Source organism: Anomalospiza imberbis, chromosome 11 (genome assembly GCF_031753505.1).
Source record: "Anomalospiza imberbis isolate Cuckoo-Finch-1a 21T00152 chromosome 11, ASM3175350v1, whole genome shotgun sequence".
NCBI lineage: Eukaryota > Metazoa > Chordata > Aves > Passeriformes > Viduidae > Anomalospiza > Anomalospiza imberbis.
Genome location: NC_089691.1, coordinates 6,396,103 through 6,415,718, shown reverse-complemented (window position 1 = coordinate 6,415,718; position 19,616 = coordinate 6,396,103). Strand labels below are relative to the sequence as shown.

The 19,616-nt window shown below is 43.2% G+C and overlaps 1 protein-coding gene across 5 annotated transcripts in view; it reads right to left on the bottom strand.

Annotated features, from left to right (window-relative positions):
• Window positions 1–4,420: 4,420 nt before the first annotated feature.
• Window positions 4,421–19,616, bottom strand: part of DCAF1 (DDB1 and CUL4 associated factor 1) — a 47,822-nt gene continuing 32,626 nt past the window's right edge. For 3 of the 5 annotated variants that reach the window (XM_068201601.1, XM_068201602.1, XM_068201604.1), the window contains 2 exons: window positions 8,852–9,107; window positions 4,421–5,418 (listed from right to left, as the gene is read on the bottom strand). In XM_068201601.1, the coding sequence (XP_068057702.1) occupies window positions 5,360–5,418; window positions 8,852–9,107 (315 nt within the window). In that variant the 3' untranslated portion in view covers window positions 4,421–5,359. Of the gene's footprint in view, window positions 5,419–6,118; window positions 6,175–8,851; window positions 9,108–15,996; window positions 16,029–19,616 lie in introns of those variants that run through there. The other 2 variants (XM_068201603.1, XM_068201605.1) reach the window with 2 other exon arrangements.

Below are 19,616 nucleotides of genomic sequence, written 5' to 3'. Positions count from 1 at the left end.
GTCATAGAAGTTCTTGGATAAAACAAAAGAGGTTTGACATTACCAATTTTTATAAAAGGCAAAACAGGCAGAATTTTAAAAAATGTGGTTTATGGGGGAACCCCCTTGGGCCCATATTAGATGTGGACAAGCTAGGGGCATGAAGATGTTTGGTGAGCTGGAGGTGCCCATTTGCAGTCAATCATGTTGTACTACCTGGAATCCTTTATTGAAAGATAAATGGCTATTTTTTTCCCCCTAAAGTTTTAATTTACTCTCAGGCTTACAAAAAGAGACAGAAACATGTCTGGCTGAGAATGTGTTCTGTTACCAAAGGTGACCTGTAACAGAGGAACCACTGGAGATCAGAATCTGAGCTCTAAAACGGGACGGATCCATCACCTTCGCTGTTTGTGCTATGAGGTGGCTGGTTGGGAGGCCAGAGCCTGTGAGTGCTCAGCAACATCAGGATGTGGTAATGAGTCCAAGCTCGAGTTAAAATCCACACTGTTCTGTTTGGGGATATTTTTATTTTTTAAAATGATGCCTGTAGATTTTAGGAGACTTACAGAAAATTGTGTGGGATTAAAAATGCTATGTTTTAAAGTTTCTTTAGATTTGCAGGTGTTTTTTTGTTGTTGTTCTCATAGTAAGCAAGTGACCAAATTCATGGGAGAACCAGATTTGTCTCGCACCAATCTGTGTGACCCAGCAACTCACTTGCTGAGGGTTGCCAAAAGCCCTTCTAAAATTCCTCTCAGGTATGATTGGTGTCACGACCTACTTAGCAGGGAGCATAACTCAGTCTAATGATGCTTTTAATTTTTCACTTTTTAACCCTGCAGGGACATCATCAGCTGATGATGGGTTATTAATATCAACAAGTGTGGGTTGGTTTGTTGGGGTCGGGGATGATGCATCTTCTGTGAAGGCACAGATCAGAGGGGAACGGAATGCTCCACTGGGAACAGCAGGGATTCGGGAATGTGCTGTGGGGGCAGAGGAGCGGCTCCGCTGCCCGAGCAGCCAGGCTGCCCCGGTGGCACTGGGCTGCCCCTCTTTCACACGGTTATAGGGACACCGGCTTCGCCCTCCTGACCGAGTCCCTAACGCAGACGGTGCCAAATGTCAACAATTGTAACCGTTGGGTGTTACCTGAAACCAAGTGCCATTAAATACCCCTGGCGGCCGGTCCTACAGCGAGTAGAGCCTTTTGTGGGAGTATCCTGCCTTGGAGGTCTCTGGGCAGCTTGAGGCAGTGAGGTGGTGGCAGGACAAGTGCCCACCTGGCTGATGGAGGCAGGGAGGTGCAGCTCGTGGTGCTGTGCCGTGGCCTTGTGTGTGTTATGGTGTGTGAATGTTAGGAAGGGGAAGGAAGGAAAAAAAACCTAGTAAATCATAAAAGCTGCAACTGTTTGCTGTCAAAGCCAAGGAACAGCCCAAAATCCCCCATCTCCCACTTTCCTTGTGAAATAAGTAAATAATAATGTAGGTTTGTTTTGAAGATAAAGGTTAGGTGAGATTTTATGGGATTGATGGGAATGATGGGATTTCTCTTCTCAGAGAGGTAGCTGATGGTTTTAAGCATGTGAGACCAACAATCTCCCTTCTACCAAAATTAACAGTTGTAAAGGAGAAGTTGGAGGGTTATGAAAAAAACACCTGGGAGAGAAGCAGCAGCATCCATCTGACATTGACGACCTGAGCTTTCCCTGCTCCCCAGCAGGCAAGGGAGCCACACCATGGCTTTAATACACTGTGCCAAGGACAAGGCCCCCATCCCCTCCCTTCACAGATGCACCCAGGCTGATTCCAAGAGAAACAGGCCTGACAAAGGGGCTGGCAGTTACAGCAAAATAACTCAGCATCTGGATCTCACAGCATCAAAGACTTGGGCCTTACACCGGGATGAGCAGCAGTTCTGGGGAGAAGATATGGGGGGTGGGAGGCCTGAGCCCCTCAGAGATGCCGAAAGGTGCTGGGTAAGGCAGTGCTGGAGCTTGGTTTTGGGAGGATGGTGCCTTTCAGCCCAGTACAGTGGGGCAGCAGGGTGGTCATGGCAGGGTAATGGTGTCTGGCTCCTCAAAGGGGGAACAGGGTGCGAGATGGTGGATGGGCGGGTCTGAGAGTGTTCATGCTTAGCCTGAGGTACCCCATCTTTTATTCTAAGCACCCATTCAGCAAACATTCTGTCTTACAAGGCCTTTTTAACAGCAGCTGCTGGCTGTCCTTCCTACTGAAACAGGGATGAGAGCTAGCCCTGGGCATGCTCTGAGCAGTGCTGAGGAGCCTCAGTCATAGCCCTCAGCTACACTTGGTGAGGTTTGTACCCTGCTCTCCCAGCCTGTGTGCTGCTCCCTCGCACCGTGCTGGCAGGGCAGTGCACAGCCTGTGCTCCATGGAAGGGTGCTGCGGTGCACCAAGTGGGCCAAGCAGGTCCCAGTGCACTGAGGACCACGCTGACAGGAGGGCACAGGCTGTGCTGGGCTCGTCTGCTCACAGCATGGGAGGAAACAGCATCCTCCCCGTTCCCCTCTGGTGCAGAGGTAGGAGTATGTCTTAGCCAGCTGGCAGGACATTTAAATCTCCTTCCACCCCCTAAGCCAGGGTCTGTAACTGCTGCATAGAAGAAATACTGTATGGCTCCACACCAGCCACCAGTGCTGTGAGTATTCCCGAAGATTATAGGATTCTTTCCAAGCAACATGCTTTTAGATAGATTAAACCATGATGCCAGGGTGGCAGGTGATTTTCCAAATGCTGAGAATTCTCCCCATCCCAAGCAGCTGCAGAATTATGGCCTGACAAAACCAAAATAATCCCTTCTAGTCCCCAGTCCTGAACTCCACTTTGCACCCAGGCTGGTGCAGTCACCTGTTCCCCAGAACTCTTCAGTGAGACCCCCAGAACTAAGGCAGTAGCATGGGGCGCAGGCAGCTTCCCCAGATGTGTATTTAACTTCAGAGAGGCCAGGCCTGCCCAGGACAGAGGCTGGGGGGGCTGCTTCTGCAGTTCTGGGGGGTGACCTGCAGGCCCACAGGGTAAGGCCCAAAGCCACTCCCTTTGGCTCTGTTCAGTGCAGTTAGGGCAGGTGTGGGAGGGAAGGGAGGCTCATACACTTACAGCATCTCAGGTTGAAGTCAAATGCACACACAGGAGCTCCATCCCAGGTGTTTTGGTTCTGTCTCACAAAACTAACTGGCAAATTCCTCTGAAAGAGCCAGGCCCAAAGCAGCAGCAGATGCAGCCAATTACAGCTGGGGTTTAATGCCAGAACAAGATAAGGACATCTGGCACTGCATCTCCCTGGGAGAAGTAGCTGAGTACATGCTTTATGTTTTTTCTCCTCCTGAGCTGCACATTTTCTGTGGTGAAGTTGGGTGGGATAGTTTCTGATAAGGCAGAGGCTACTTCCACAGCTGTTGGGTGGCAGATCCAGTTTTCAATCCTCTAATTTAATCAGAATGCTGCTCCAATTGCTGATCTTAAATGCTGTAGTAGTCACTTGTTCATCTTTATCGACTGTGTAGGGTACAATTATCCATTACAAGTTGCAGCAGAACCTTTGTAATTATTAACAAGCACCCCAGGGTAAGTGCATTAAGTAGATGCAATGCTGGAGGGAAAAAACACTATCCCTTCTTTCAGTTAAAAAAGGAAATCCTTCCTCTTCAAGCAGTAAGACTTTGAGCCTTAGTTGAAATGACCAGTTCTTGGTGGAAAAGTGGTTGTAGCGTCAAGGAGTGAGAAGTCTCCAGTTCCCTGTTCTGCCTCAAACCCTATTCTGAAAGTGGCCAAAACAGAGAGAGGGTTAAAAGGTGAGTGGATGTTATCTGAACACCTGGGAATGAACAGCACAGCCGTGGCCTTGGCCAGGCAAGCAGTGAGCACACTGACCTGCCAGCTCTGAGCACAGGCCCAAGCTGTGCAGTTGGGTGCTGCACTGAAGTCAAACACTCCAGTGCCAATTCTTCCTCCTGTTCTGAGGGCAGGGCCTCTTGTCATGCCCCACCAGGAGCAGCTGATGTGCTCTGTGCCCTGACAGCCCCAGGGCAGCCTGGGCAATGCCAAACCCCAGGAGGAAGCAGGTGCTGCTCCCAGCTCCTGGCACAGCCTGGGAGATGCAGAATTCCCTGCCTGAACTGCAGAGTGGACGCTCCAGAGCACCTCCCCACACAAGCCCCAGCACCAGTAGCATCATCCAGCTCCCACTCAGTGTGGTGAGAATTCCAGGCTGTCAGGCAACCCAAGGGATCACACTGGAACCCACAGCTGCTGTGCCATGGCCACGCTGCACTCCCAAATCCCTTTTTTGTTTCCTTTGCCCTTCCTTACTGCAGACAGGTTCCAGCTACACCTGGCTGCTCTCAGCCAAGCCCTGCAGGCACATGGAGCACTGCTTCTGCATGGCTACAGTTCACAGCCATATACACAGACAGGATTTGTATTTAATTTTTTAATAAATACACTTTACATTAAAGAAAAAGGCCTTCAATTTGCAGATTCCACACAGAGGGCAAGAGGGAAAAAAAAAGAAAGAAAGAAAGAAAGAAAGAAAGATTAAAAAAACTTGAACCACAAAGGGCAGAGGGGAGAAAAAGGGCTCAAACTTCAATCCCAGATTCCCATGTCTTCAGGAATACCAGGCTCTGACTAGGCCCAGCCAGGATTTCAGCCTCCCACTATAGCTGGTACCACAGCACAAACTGACATTGGCAAACACCCCAGGGGCTCTTCCCTGGAGGACAAAAGCATCTGGAACACACTGGTGCATTAGCAGGTGGAACACCTCAAGTTCTTCTTTTTTAAAAATAAAATCATATTTAAAATAAAAATATTCTCACTCCTCAACGATATTAGAAACCATGATCCTCTTATTTCACTTAGTAGTTGCATAAATTTTCTTTTAATTTTAAACAATTTTTCTCCCCAAACCTACCCCATGGTACAAGGTACTACAGGAATACAAAGGTCTCCCCTCTTTACTAGAACACTTGCCTTTTTTTTTCTCTTTTTTTTTTTTTTTTATAAAACTATTTCTGTTCTTTAGGAAAGAACTTTATACAAAGAAAATATATTGTGAAATATCTTCAGAAGTTTCCTTGAAGAGTCATCTCAGCCTAAAATGAAAAATAAAAAAAAAAAAAAAAAAAAAAAAAAAAAGGCAGAGAGAAATGAGGCCTAGCCCCAGGTCTCTTTATTGAGACTTAGCCCCGAGCCTCAAACTGACTCAAACCAACACAGCGGATCGGCAGGAGATCCTCAGGCTTTCCCAGGAAAAGTAGGGCTGGGGTGCTCAGTCACTTTCCAATTTGGTCTCTGGTCTTGTGTTGGGAAGGGAGCATCTCCTCCTGCCCACACCCCGCCCCGCAGCCGCTCCTCACTCATTCAGGGACAGGATGATGTCGTCCTCCAGGTCGGAGTTATCGGAGCTGTCGGCTGCAAAGGAGACACGTGGGTTATGTTTGGTTTGTGACACAGGAGATGGTCACCCCTGCCCGAGGCTGCAGCTCCCTGGCACCGACAGAGCCAGCACCATCAGTGCTTCAAACGGCTCAAAAGCAGCCAGGAAATCTGCACCAGAGCTTTCCTTCCCTGCTTACAGAGGCTCAAGGAAAGCAGCTTTATCAAGCGCAGTTCCTAGGAGCTGGCAGGTTTTTCCCCTGACAAGGTAGGGAGGACATCAGCAGAAAGCTGCCTGCACAACTTCCTGGGCACAAAAAAGGGCAACAGCTCTTCACACCAGGGGTTGGACAGATGTGGCAGTTGTTCCTCACAGCTGGACAGCTCCACCAGCCTGGCCCCTGTACAATGTGCACAAGGAAATGCCTTATGCAGTGAGTTGGACCCCACTAAGGTGGAAGCAATCCACACACTCCCAACTAGAACCTCAAAGGTAACTCAAAGGTTTCTGTAATGAATTTAACTACAGGTCACTTCCTAAAGGTGACCTGCAAATTGTGCTCTTCCTGGCTTTCTTCATTGCGGTACAGAATGACAACATGAAGGGATTTACCAGAAGCAGTCACACACACATAAACACACTTGCTTTTTATCTTCAAACACAAGATCTCTCCTCCCGCAGTTGTGCAAGAGGGAAGTGGTAGCAGCTCTGGCAGCAAGAGGGCTCCTGCCTTACCTTAGAGGTGATGTTGGCTCTTTTTCTTATGCGAATTCATTGGATGCAGCAGATAACTGGGTGTTAAAAATAGTTTAAAAGAAAAAAAAAAAGACACCAAGACTTCCACTTAGCCATCTCAGTAATGGTGGATCTCTAAAATGCCTGTCAAGGTAAGAAAGACCTTCTGGAAGGTTCACCCCTTCTCAGATGCTATCCTTAAGGAAAAACAATCAGAGGCAAGCAGAGAGGGCACAAACCCTTTCCCCCAACCCTCCTCCCTGAAGATCAGCCAGCTGCCTTTCCACTGTGATCAGCAAGGGATGCTCCATCTCACCATCCATCACACTGAACCTAAGCTGAGGGGTCATCGGTGCTCCCAGATCAGCCACAGTCATGCTGGGGAGATAGAAAACACCAGCCAGTGCTGCAGCAGCTACACTTACGCAGTAATAGGGAAAGAAGCACAAGCAAGACAAAAATCCAGAAACTCTGGAGAAGAAAAGCTGAGAAGGTTGGAGTTATAAGGGGGTTTTGTCATTTTAGGTTTTTTTAATGCAGAGGAAAGCTCTGAGAAAGGATCTCCTCACTATTCCCCAGTTCACCACACAATCTTCCAGTTCTGAGCTCCATGCAAGTAAACCTGACTAGAGTTAACTGCTTGGGATGATTAGTTTGCACAGACCTGCCTGGAAGTTGCTGTTTTGAACTACTGAAGAAAAGAGGGATCAGAATCAAGAGTCAGTCATGCTGCTGGTGAGAATTCTATATATTTCTTCCATCCTATGCCACATATGCATTTCAAAAATTACACCCACCTGGCCCAGGATCAAGCTCTTGAAAGACCTGCAGAATGCATGAACTGCTTTGACAAACAGGTGTTTACCACCCCAAGGTGGTAACAAAGGGGGTGGAAGACAAATTCAGGTTCTCCATGGATTATTTTAAAAAAGGAATTAGAACCTCTTCTAAAGCAAAAGAGACCAATGCCACTCACTCTCCTATTTAGTTGTCCTCTGAATTATTTTGCTTTGGCAACACTCACTGTATGTTATGGAGGTTCACCCACAATGCAGCAAGAATCTGCAGCAGGGAACACTCTAAATGCACCCCATGCCAGTACTTGCAACACTGGCAGTGCCATTCCAACTTTTAATTCTGGAACAAGCATAAGCAAAGGACAATTTTAATTGCTCTTTGCTGGGTGGGAAACAGAAAGAAGTCAGATGAAGTCACAGAAAAGCTGCCACAGAACCCCACTCACCAAACCCATTAAGGGCCATGCATGCATCAGCCTGGCAGAGCTGCACTTCCTGCTCCGAGTTCCCAAAATTGCTGCTAAGCAACCTAACAGCCACAGGATGGGCTGGCTGCAGCTCCACAGCCATACAGATCCAAGGTCTGCTCAAGTAGCTCTATCCATAAATGATGTACAGATGTGGCCACTTCATAACACAGCACTCTGCAGAGCATGCCTGAAATTTCTGTCAAGTAGCCCCTGGTTTGTTCCAGGAAGAGTTATTGAAATGGCCTGAACATCCTGGCCATGCTGCCCCTTGGACAATTCAAGGTACAGCACCCCAGGTGCTCTCTGCAGAGCTTTTGGCTCCGCATTCCCTGAGGAAAAATGAGTGGAGTAGTGTCACAAAGATCCTATCCACTACTAGGACAAAGAGGTTCCCTGTAACCCCAAAATGTTGCACTGCAAGATGCCATTGATGACTGAGCTGTGCAAATATCTTGTATGGCCCTACAGTATAAACATTTCCTTCTAGAAAACAGCAGAGTGATCCCACAGAAGACATGGATGAGCCTGCCAGCCACATCACTGCCATGGAGGGGCCTGGCATGCTTCATCCTCCAGCTCACTGGCAGGGAAGACTGATGTGAGAGCTGAGATGGGAATCCATCACTGCAGGACTTCAAACACCTTGCACACTGTAATTACTCATCCTTACCAATCTTTTAACTTTAGGTAACTATGTTATGTCCATTTTTACAGTTTTTTTTTTTTTTTTTTAATTTTCAAGCTACGTGGCTTTGCTGCACACACTCAAAAATTGTGCTGCAAAAAAGGGAACAGAATCTGATGTCACAAATCCCAAGTCTCATGCTATCCTACTCACCTTCCTTCTTGTGAAGCATTTTTCCAAACATTACTGCTACATAAAATGTTCAGACCTTTCTATGCACACATACTTCATATTTTCAAATCACTCAATTTGTAGAATGCCAGAAAAAGAGAACAATTTAAATTGTATCCCAAAAGTTATGTTAGCTTCAGAACAGTCTAATAAAGGAAGTGAAATGCCATGTTGGCTTTGCACTTTAAGCAATTACGAAGGAGAAAGAACAGCACCAAGGATCAAAAGTGCCTCTCTTGTCCTTACAGGGTCACAAGAGGCAGAGAGGACTGTGAGGTAAGAATTAAACCTGTGTCCCCTTGAAGGGCAGGACAGGCAAGCAATCAAAGTTTCTTCCCATGGAGTTCTCACACACACACCCCAACACCTGGGAGCACTCGAAGAAAGGAGATACCTCCTTTTCCAGAATGCACAGTTGTTCTCTCACATAAGAGCTGTTTTTACCAGCAGATTACTAAGAGAAGTCCCAGGTGAACAAGCATGATGATGGCCTGTCACGCATACCAGCCAGGGACAAGTCAGTTAAGTCATTTCAGGGGAAATTTAGATGTTGCCTCTTTGTCAGGACCTTAAGCAGTGGACAAGGTCACCAAGGTGGGCACACACTTACTATCGCCAAGAATCAGCTCAACTTCCTCATCAGCATCAGAGTCTTCATCTTCACCCTCATCTCCCTCTTCCAGGAGGTTGGCAATCTCCTCATCATCGGAGGGAGAAAAGTCATTTTCTCCATCCTCACCAGCATTCTCATTGTTCTCATCCTCCTCCAGCTCAGCCTCCAGAAGCTGGTCTGTATCTAGTTCATCAAGGTCATCTGTGTCATCATCATCTTCATCGTCATCTTCTTCTTCTTGCTCCTCTTCCTCCTATAAAGGCAGCAAAAACAATCAGTTGCAGACATTAAGATAAATGTAAAATGGAATAACAGTAACTAAAGAAAACCTACAGTTTTCACTTCTCCCTATATCCAGCCATGAAACATAATAAACACTCTCCCATCACCCATCTAAGCACTCTCTCCAAAGCTTCAGAATATCACACATGCCAGATCACTTGCAGGCCTGCAAAATCTTAACTGCAAAATGCTGGTGCAAACAGCATTGGCTCAATCTCCTGTCCAGGACTGGCCACCAACACATGTCACCACAATGCACCCTTGAGAAGGACATGCAGTAAGATCTGTTAATCCATGGCTTTGCTGCTAGTCTTGTGCAAACTGCTTTAAGTTTCAGCAGGACAAAAAGCTCCACTTGACATCAAACCACATGCACCATCAGCCTCTGTCACTGCCATTTAGATGAGGTACAAAATCTAGAGAAAGATACCTTTAGCCTAAGCCAATCCCTGAATCACTCAGCTTCACATGACAGAACTGTGTAAGGCAGCTCAGAAGCCTCATCTTTGGTATTTACCTGTGGATCAAGATCTTTATCAAACCATCAGAATTTCCCTTCAGTAAAGCAAGTGAATTCCTCATTGTACAGATGAAATCCAGAAATCTGAGTGTAGTGGATGAGACTGAGTGGGAAGGAGCTGTAACAGTTCCACCTTTCTCCCAGACAAACTGCCATCACAAGCCAAGCTCCAGAGCATTCCAGGACTGAAAGAAAAGCTTCAATCCACCTGCACACCTCCTCAGCCGCAGCCTGCTTCTCTAACAGACTGCTCTCAGCTCATTCACTCCTAATTGCCCCTTTGTTTCGGGAGGAGACACATTTTGCAAAATTAGGAAGCAATTAAGATAGATATGTAACAACCCACTTCAAGGGTTCCTTTGGTCCTCAAGCTCACCACACTCCCACTGCTTAGACTGCTGCATTTTCAGATCTAAAGGGACAGAGAAAAGTCCTGTACTGTCATCTCCCCAACTTACTCTTTCTTCAGTTAGTGTTATAAAAAAGCACCACACCCACACAAATCCAACATCTGTCACAGGCAAAAGAAATAAGGAAAGCCAAAAAGCCTGAGTAAATTGTATTGTTTCTTCACTTGCAAAAGGCAGCCAAATCTTCACCGCTGACCAGACGTGCCATGTTCTTAAATGCAGATTACAGTATAAAAGCAATGGTTTGCTACATACAGTTTCATTTATGATAGAGTTTATATTAAATATAAAATTAAAACCAACCTCTTTTAAAGCCTGTGCTTATTTTAAGAAATTACAACTTTACTTTGAGTCAATGAGTACTCAGATAAACAGATTTAACTGTATATACACTGGGAGAGGAAACATCTTACTTGCAGTTCAGTTTTATGCAGTGCCATACTGGGTATAATTTTCCATAAAACGTACTGAATTGAGTATAAAAGCTTTGCCTTAATAATTTGTGTTTCTTTTTGTTCTATGCAGTATCTGCACAGAGACCAATGTCTTAAATTTTATTACTCGATTCAGAATTGAAAAGCTAATTAAAAACTGAAAAGGCAGGAGAGTTAATTTTCCTTTTCCAGTGTCTAAACAGCACTGAAGCAGAAAAGAGATATCAATTTATTCAAAAATCTTGGAACTGTTAAACCAAGTTTCTCGGCATCTGGAGACAGAGACACATCTGGAGATATTAGGACAGAAAAGTATGTTGTCTACAAGATCCATTTCGAGTCCATGTAGGTAAAACTTGAAGGATTCTGAAATTAGTTAGGTCCCCTCTGTGTTTCTACACAAGTGGAATTTCTGAAAGTATTTTTTTCCTAAATATCTAGTCCACAAGGATTCAAAATGTCAAAACTACTAAATTTTCATGTTTATATGAAAATATGAATTTATATGATTATGTTTCATTATATAACATATTTCTTGGAAACTATTTTACTGTTTCATCAGCATTCTAATTCAATCTTAAGGCAAGGCACTTATACCAATGTCACCCTTCAAATACAGAATGAAATGAAATACAGTTGTATAGAGCTAACAATGCCTTCTGGCTGTAAGAGCCAAAATACACAGAAAGGTTGTATATTTAGCTGCAAATTAACTTTGAAGGCTTATATCAACCAGTGAAGAGAAAATAATTTGTGAAAATACAAACAGAAAAAATGAAATGTTTCCACTTTTACAGTTTAAATTACTTAATTTGAAGTTGGTGATTAGGGCCAGGCCACATTTGTTTAAAAAACACTGAAGAATAGTAAGATGAGATGAAAATTATAAGTGTCCTTGGTAAAACAGAAAATAGTGTGTAACGCACGCTCCAAGAAATCACACGTGCCTGTGAGTGTGAAACACGCAGCTCCTTACAGAGCTGGAGCGGTGACATCTCACAGGGCTCAAGAGGAGCATCTTCACCTGTGAGGAGCAAACCTGTACCCTGCCATGTTTTAAAGAACCCAAACTAACTTGGACAATGAAGCTTCTGCTAAGCTATAGGCAAATAAACTCTGGCTCCTCTTCTGAGCCAAGGCAAGCACCAGCTCTGCAGGGCCAGCGCAGCATTCCCGGCTGGAGCAGACGGCTCCACGCAGAGCCTGGGGACAGCTCTCCAAACAAAGCACCCAGAGCTTCTGCTCCCAAACCCACCCCTGGGACACACAGCTGACAAAGGGGTGAGGGAGTGCCAGGTGCAGTCTAACAGCACCACATGTAAGTGATATCCAGGCTGTTCATGAGGATGCAGGATGAATCCTCACCAGACACCACAACTGTCTCATGTAAGGGATCCCTACACAGAGAGAAAATGGCACACCTTCCCCAGGGACTCAAGCACTCTGAGTACGAGCAGAGGAAAAAAACTCTTGTGCCATGTCACAAGGACAGACAAGACAAACCATATCCAGGTTTGTGTAGGAAAAATTTACAGAGATGTAATAGTACAAGAAAACCTGGACATAAACTTAGAGAATCAGAAAAGTTGATTACACAGCAAAGGACTATCTCGAGATCTTCTCAAAGCAAATTACGGGTAACTTAACTCTACTACCAGTTTGCTTCCAGAAAGCCAAGTAGATTTGGTTCAATTTATTTACCATTTATAACTCCCAAAGGAAAAAACTAAACAACATCCCCTAATGGAATGGCAGACACTAGGGTAGCTGCACTGGAATAAAAAAAGCTACTTGACCTAATTCTCCATATTACCATTTTTACAGCCCTTTCAGAGCTTACTAAATACCCTTTGCACTTGTTCAGGCATTATGTGTTTTCTGCCATATTGTTCTTTGATACTTGTTGGCATGCACTTCATAAGCTTTCATCATCATCATCGGCTTTCTTACCATTCCCCTTTACCAATCATCTTGCACATATAAAATTCACAAATTTCTCTTTTTTGGGTAGCAAAGCTTATTGATACTTGACATGCTGGTGTTCATCTCTCAAAAGTCATGCAAAAGCTCAGGAAAACTCCAGTATTTCACTTATTCAAACTGAAGAAAAATACTTGTTAGCTAAGCAGAACTTTAACTTTTTGATTTTAACATACTTCTGTAATGTATTCTAACATTAAATTAGTGTATGTACTAAGTGCTTCCACGAAGTACGACTTAAAGCACTGCAGATTTGCAGTATATAAAAATACACCAGCCTGCTTTTAAGTACTCTCAAGACATTTTTATGGAGCTTTCTCACATTTCTTGAATCCAAAAGTTTGTGACCATGTGACCAGAATTTGAGACTTCTCCACTGCAGATTACATAATGTCTCAAATTTACATTAGGCTTGCCTTTAGTTGCCACAGGAAGACCTCACAGGTCTTTTTCAATTGTTGATATTTGGGTTTGAAATTCTGGTTCAGTTTTGAGATCTACAGATCACTGATTTTTTGCTTATTTTACATGGTTTCAGCTGCTACAAAAAGCTTCATCTGTTTGTCTCACCCCTCATTGACTTTTTCTTTGTCTACTAGGAGCTGATTCACAGTGCACAGCCTAGCAGCACATCAACAGCTCTGCCCAGCTTCCTGGGACTGCTCCATGAACTCCTTCCCCAGCCCCCACTCATCTCCCATCAGCATCTCCAAAGCAGCACCTCTCACCCCCAGCTGCTTTCCAGCAACACTTCCTCCCTCTGAAAACACAATCTCTGCTGCACCTCTCAGTCTGAATCATGCTAAATGGTATCACTCGAACTATTCTTATTTTCACCTATCTTTTCACTATCTGCAGAACTACTAATCAATGTTAGTAAAGCTTTTCCCACTACTTCAAATGTTTCAGCTCATATTTAATTCACTTCTGGCTACTTTTAGCCAAGTCAAACTATCTGCTGGCAACATCTGCTTCTAGCAGTTGTTTATTTCATCTAGATTTGTTTTCTTTTTAAAGAAATTAATGTTTTCCATAGTCCCATTATTTTGGTTAATTTATTTGTAAAGAATTTTTGCAAGAAACAGCCTACCGGTTCACTTCATCCTCCTTCCCCAGGTTTCTCCTAGAGCAAATTTATAACTTCAGCAATCTAATCTCTTCCAGATTATCAGTATTATTTTAATTACTCCCTATTGCCAAGCTTGGGAAGGGGCTTTGCTTTCATAAAGAAGGACATATGATCATTGTTCAAATACAAGTGTACTGAACAATGTTTCACCCAGAGGCATAAGCCTCTCCTTGTTCTAGTAATTTATCTTTCTCTACAGACCATCCTCTTGACCTATCTTCTGACAATTGTACTCCTTGCCGAGTACCATGCTGGTACTTCTTGGACCTTTACAATGCAATTCCCAAGAGTGACAATGTCTGCATTTCAATCACTTAAGAGTTTCTATCCAATTCCCTCCCCCCAGCCACTTCTTAACACTCCTGGACAATGGGCAGTGGAAAAAGCTTAAATATAACCAACAGACTCCCTGGTCAAGCATGTAAAGATTTTCATCTCCTAGATTACCTAGTGTCCATCCTCCCCCTCAGCTAGCAAACCCATAATTCCTGTTATCTACCAGTAAATTAATTCCAAGCATTCATCTCCTTCACACTACAGGGCTGCACCTACTTTTACCTTCTTGGTTACTTCAGGGTTAGAATTTCTACTTCTTCATAGCCATTAGTCACAGAGCTAAAAATGTAGAAGCCTGGGAAGGTGCAGAAGTTACCATATGTAACAAGCAAGGAATCTTACCATAGGCTTCTATGCAGGTGTAGGTATATGCAGATTTAAAACAGGAAACAGCACACAGCGTACAGAATGTCACAGAGGCAAAACATGGAGTGAAGAAATAAAAAGCAGTTAATCTCTTAGTCTGTGTAAGTAGGTTTAGCTTGTCTAACAATGACTACTTACCTGTGATGAATGACAAACTATCCATGATACAGACAAACAAAAGCTTTAAGGGAATTGGGCTCACATGGATCCAGGAGCTTCAGGTGGGGCTCTTTTGAGCAAATTCAGGTTTTGCCTATGAAATGTTTCCATTTCAATCTGTCTGCAGCTGATGATAATCAACCTGGCTCCAGTCACTGTCCTCTGAGGCATGTGCAAGCCACCATTCCACAGCTGTTATCTTCCTTAATGCTTGGGATAAAGGGGTTCTAAGGTGACTTATTATATTGTCTGTGCTGCGGGGCTCAGAGGTAATGTAAGGAGTACAGAACTGGGCACAATTTCTCAATATGCTTCTTTTCCTCTCTCTCACTGATCTCACTCTCACTTATAAAAATAAATTCACTCCTTTAAGTCCATGACAAAGAACAATATTGCACAAAGGAATTTAAGAATTTGGCACGTAAATGAACTCCCTGTCTATAGACAAGAATTTGTACCTTTATTTGCTCAAGCCTCTGACTGGCATTTCTCATCACAGCTGAGGCAGCTTTTATTTACTTTTATCCCAGCTACTGTGGGAATTCTATAAAGATGTGCTAGGCAAGAGGAAGGATATCTTTGATTTATGTCACTGAACAGGCAGAGTATGTTTTTATCTCTGCTGAAGCTGTTTTACTCCATAATACTAAGTCTGCCCTTCTGGAAACTCCAAATACTTATCTCTTTCCAAGAGCTTCCTCTGTTTGCACTGCCTGAGAGCTACTGAAAATAGATTCTGAAACAACAGAATAGGCTAAAGCAGTCACAGGTATTTCCTACTATCTAAAAATGTGGTAAAAAGTACAGGCACCATTCTTTTAAATATCAGTGCTCAAAAGATGTGTCTGTTATATAAAAAGGTCTTTGACAGAAACCTCTCTTTACTCAGCCTTCCCAGCTGCAACTAAGCTCAAAGACTTCTACGAAGGTGTGCAATAGACACATTTATTATAATTTGAGACGTTTGTCTGAAAACACCCATTCACAGCTATTATTCTGGAAACCATTTTATCCCTGAGTAAGATCTGAAATCAATCTGTACCTTCAAATATTACAGGAACAGCTCCTAAAACAAACCCTTACTTTAGGGTCCCTGGTGACAAAAATCATTGTAGTCAGCTTATAGTGGCAAAGCACCACCATGGTCTGATGATTCCCAAATATTTGTGTCAATATGAATTAAGTTTTGTGGGGTCTTTCCCCAGCAAGTAAGTATTCACATGAAAAAAACCAACTATATCAATCAACAGCAATAAAGTACAGTGGCATTGCTGTTGGAATTACTGTTGCAGGCACACAGGGGGAGAATCCTAAAATAAAAGCAAAAACTGGGATCACATGGACATAGACACAGAAAGCTGAGGAAAACATTCTCCACCCTGACTAAACCATATATTAGAACAATAATTGTCTTTTGAGTCTTTATTGCCTTATCAACAAAGCTTATTTCCCATCACCTGGAATTTTCTAAACCAATGCAAAAAGACAAATTACACACCTACCATCAACCATTTGGATAGCCCAGAAGCACTGCAGGATAATTAACAGTTCTTCAGGTCTGGCAAAAGAAGTAGAACACTTTATAGGACAGGGACAGCTAGGTGAAGCAATGTGCTACTGAAGCCATAAATCTCTGAACATGACAATAACTGAGAACACTGCTTGAGCCTTACAGATGCAACATCACCCACACGTACCCCAGAGAGAAGCACTTCCACTAATATGGAAAGAAAAGCTAAAACAGGGAAGTAAAAATGAAAATCCTAAAACCCACTCAGAAGATCGCCTCATCCAGACTTCAGTTTCACAGTTTTGAGTCTACTCTGTGTTCCCTTGGTTTCAGCTTTTCTGAGCACAGAATATTTCTGAAGTCTCCTTTCCTAGCCCATGGCAGCTGCCATGTGCCATTTCCTCTGAAATTCCTCATCTGCCTCACTACAGAAGACAGTAGATTAACAAGGGAAATGGGATAGTAATCAGCCAAGAAAGAGAAGTAAGAATAGAGCAAGCTAACAACTAAAAGATAGTCCAAGATCTGTACCAGTAGCTCAGACACCCAACTTATTTTCACGAAATCAAACTGAAGGAGTATATCAGAACAGTAGCAAATACAGGAGGAAAAAGAGGAAGATCTTGCAGCCAGACTGAAAAATAGGAACCCTTACCTATTTCCCTCTATCCTGAACACAGTTTTGCAAATACTTATGAGTAAGACTGGTTATTGATGGACACATTTGGATACTCACCCATTAGTGAAATAATTCACAAAACTTATGGAAGTTCAAAGCAGGAACACTGGTATTTTTGGAGTAAAACACCCAACCAAAGAGCTTGCAAACAGACTCTTGTTAAGCCTGTTACACCCTCACTTTCCCTCAGTGCATAGTAAGTACAGACCACAGAGCATCAACATCCATCAACATTTGTTCCGTTTAACAAGGCTTGACAACTCTGGCCATACCTAGAGAAACACAGCCTCCCAGGGATCTCACTGGAAAGGCTGGTACAGCAGCAGGGAAGAACCAGGCCACACTGGGGCTGTCCTCAAGCATTTCAAACAAACCCACAAGCATTCACTGCAGCAGTCCCATGCTCAAGCCGCTGAGTCAGCCCCATCATTTAATTTGAGGGCAATTTATGCAGGAGATCAGTTGATCTTACAAGGCTGGCTTGAGATAGGAGGAATAACATAGATGTTTTGTTTCTTAAATTACAGAAGGAAAGATATCTCTAGACCAAACATCCTGCTAGATTCATTTTACAGACTCTCAGTCTTTGCTTTTGAAAAAGCTGTCATGGAGTCATCAGCTGACATTTGTCAGAATCGACATTGTGAGGCATCAAAATTTAAGGTAAAAAAAAGGCAGATATTTTTCTCCATATTGTTATCTCTTAGCAAAGATTTTAAAACCATTTCATTGTGCATCACATGACTTCAGTGCAAGGCTTGCCTATCAGCCACCCATCTATTTGACTACTCATTATTTTGTATTTTCTGTACTGAGTACTCATCATTTTGTATCTTCTGTACAGGCAAAAAAATGGACCCATGGACCCATGTAGGTCAGATATAAAAACCCAAATATACATCAACTCACGGTGTGAAGAGGTAGGGGTCAAACATTAGTTTCTGCTTCAAACCCTGACCAAAAAAGACACTAGATTCAAGTTGATAAATGTGCATTTCCCCTCCCCCCACCACTTTCATGAAAGATCAAGAAAGCATCCTCTTTCAGGCAGAAAGGGTTTTAAAGTATCTGTGAGAAGTTCCAACAAGTTTGAAATGTTACACCAAATTTTTCAAAAGCTATATCACAGAAACTAACTAGGAAAATACTGAACACTTACATATGTGTGAGGATATACACACAAACCTCTCAACAGACAAGTGTACCAAAGAGAGTCTGCCTTGATTCAGGAAAACCTCTATTCATTTTAGCTCAATGTTGCATGTCTCTACAGAGAGAAAGCTGTATTTCATAAACCTAAGACAAGAATAAACCCAAAGAAAAAGCATAGAACATCTGTGGGATAATGAGCAACGGGTTTAGTTTATGTTTGGCTAGATATACGTACCTTGAATTGCATTTGGGTTCAAAAGTGCTCTTATATTAAAACCAAATCTCTCCTACTAAAGAAACTTGGTTGTAACCATCCCTAAAAATTGCTGTCTAGGAAACACGTACAGACCCCAGAAATGGAGACCATAAAAAGCAGCAGTTATGCAATACCAAGTAATCACTCGCAAATCAATCCAGGAGCAGCTTTGTTTGAACACTCCATCAGCTTCACAGAAAAGCTTTTAGCACACTTAGATTCTGCCTGGGGCCACCTCTATTTGTAAGACAGAAAGTGTCCCCAGCCACATCTGATGGATGGCAGATCCCTTATCTCTGCTGGGTACCTGGTGTTACAGCCTGGAACCACTGATTGCCTTGCACAAACACAAATCTCCCTTAAGTCAACACTTACCAGTCATTTTGCAAAGCAGTGCCTTGACAGCTGCTAGTTAATCATTGTACAATGCAAAACCTATTTCTGCTACAAACTATTTTTGGAAATTTTATAAAGAAAATATGAATACTAAAATATAGTGTAAGTGAATGAACACAGAAGAAGTAGAAATAGAAATAGTAAATATTGCCCAGGGCAAGCACTGGATGGCTAGGATGTAGAAAGGAAGGAGGGAGCAATCATCTGTCCTCCCTCTTCATTGCTTCCCAAGAAATTCTAGTCTTCTACTCTATTAAATCTAGGGATAGAAACAGTGACCAACAATTTCAAAAGAATGCCAGGACTTCCACTGCAACCTTGTAGCACACTCAGTGGCCAGGAAAGCACACTTCACACCCAAACCAGAACTACTGCTTTATATTCAGAATTACAGGGAAATCACGGTAACAACAACTACTCACTGCAAAGAAAGTTACTCTTTCCTGAGACCTGCTCTTCAGTCTCCTGAACTAAAAATACAAGTTCTAACCTAGCAACAGGAAGATTCAGAGATAGAAAGGGTAGCACAAATCCAGCTTTCCACACAGCAGGAAAAAACTCAAAGTATCACCTTCTGGCATTCTTCTGAAAAAGGTGAAGTCAGCTTTTCTCACAGGAGATACAAATGTATGATTTACTAGAACACAGACATCAAAGAGCAAAGAGTAATGCATTTTAAATCTTTAGGGAATTGAAGCATAAGGTTTTTGCCTGTCCAAAAAAAACCCCAAAACACCTGACACCCACGAAGTTACAAACTGATTCTGCTGAATTCTGTTTTAGTTTTAATCTTTAATTAAGCATTCTAGCATTCTACTGTGTATTCTACCAGCTGCACCCAGAGGAGCACTTACTGCAGTTCTGAGCTCTTCTGTCAAGTTGCCAGAGGTGAAACAGCTGATCAGAAAAGGAAAACCAACACATCCTAGTGCAAACCTACAGTCCTCTTCAAAATTCTTTAAACCTTTTGCTGTATAGAAGTACTGTGCAGTTTCACTGCATTAGTCACAAGCTGTGTCTCTTTCAGAAATTATTGATAAATTATGTCCAAATATGAGAATTGGAATTGAAAAAAATGGAAAGCCTCAAGCACTACTGTCTATATTGGGGGTTGAAATACTTAAAAAAAAAAAGGCAGAACAGGAAGCAAAGC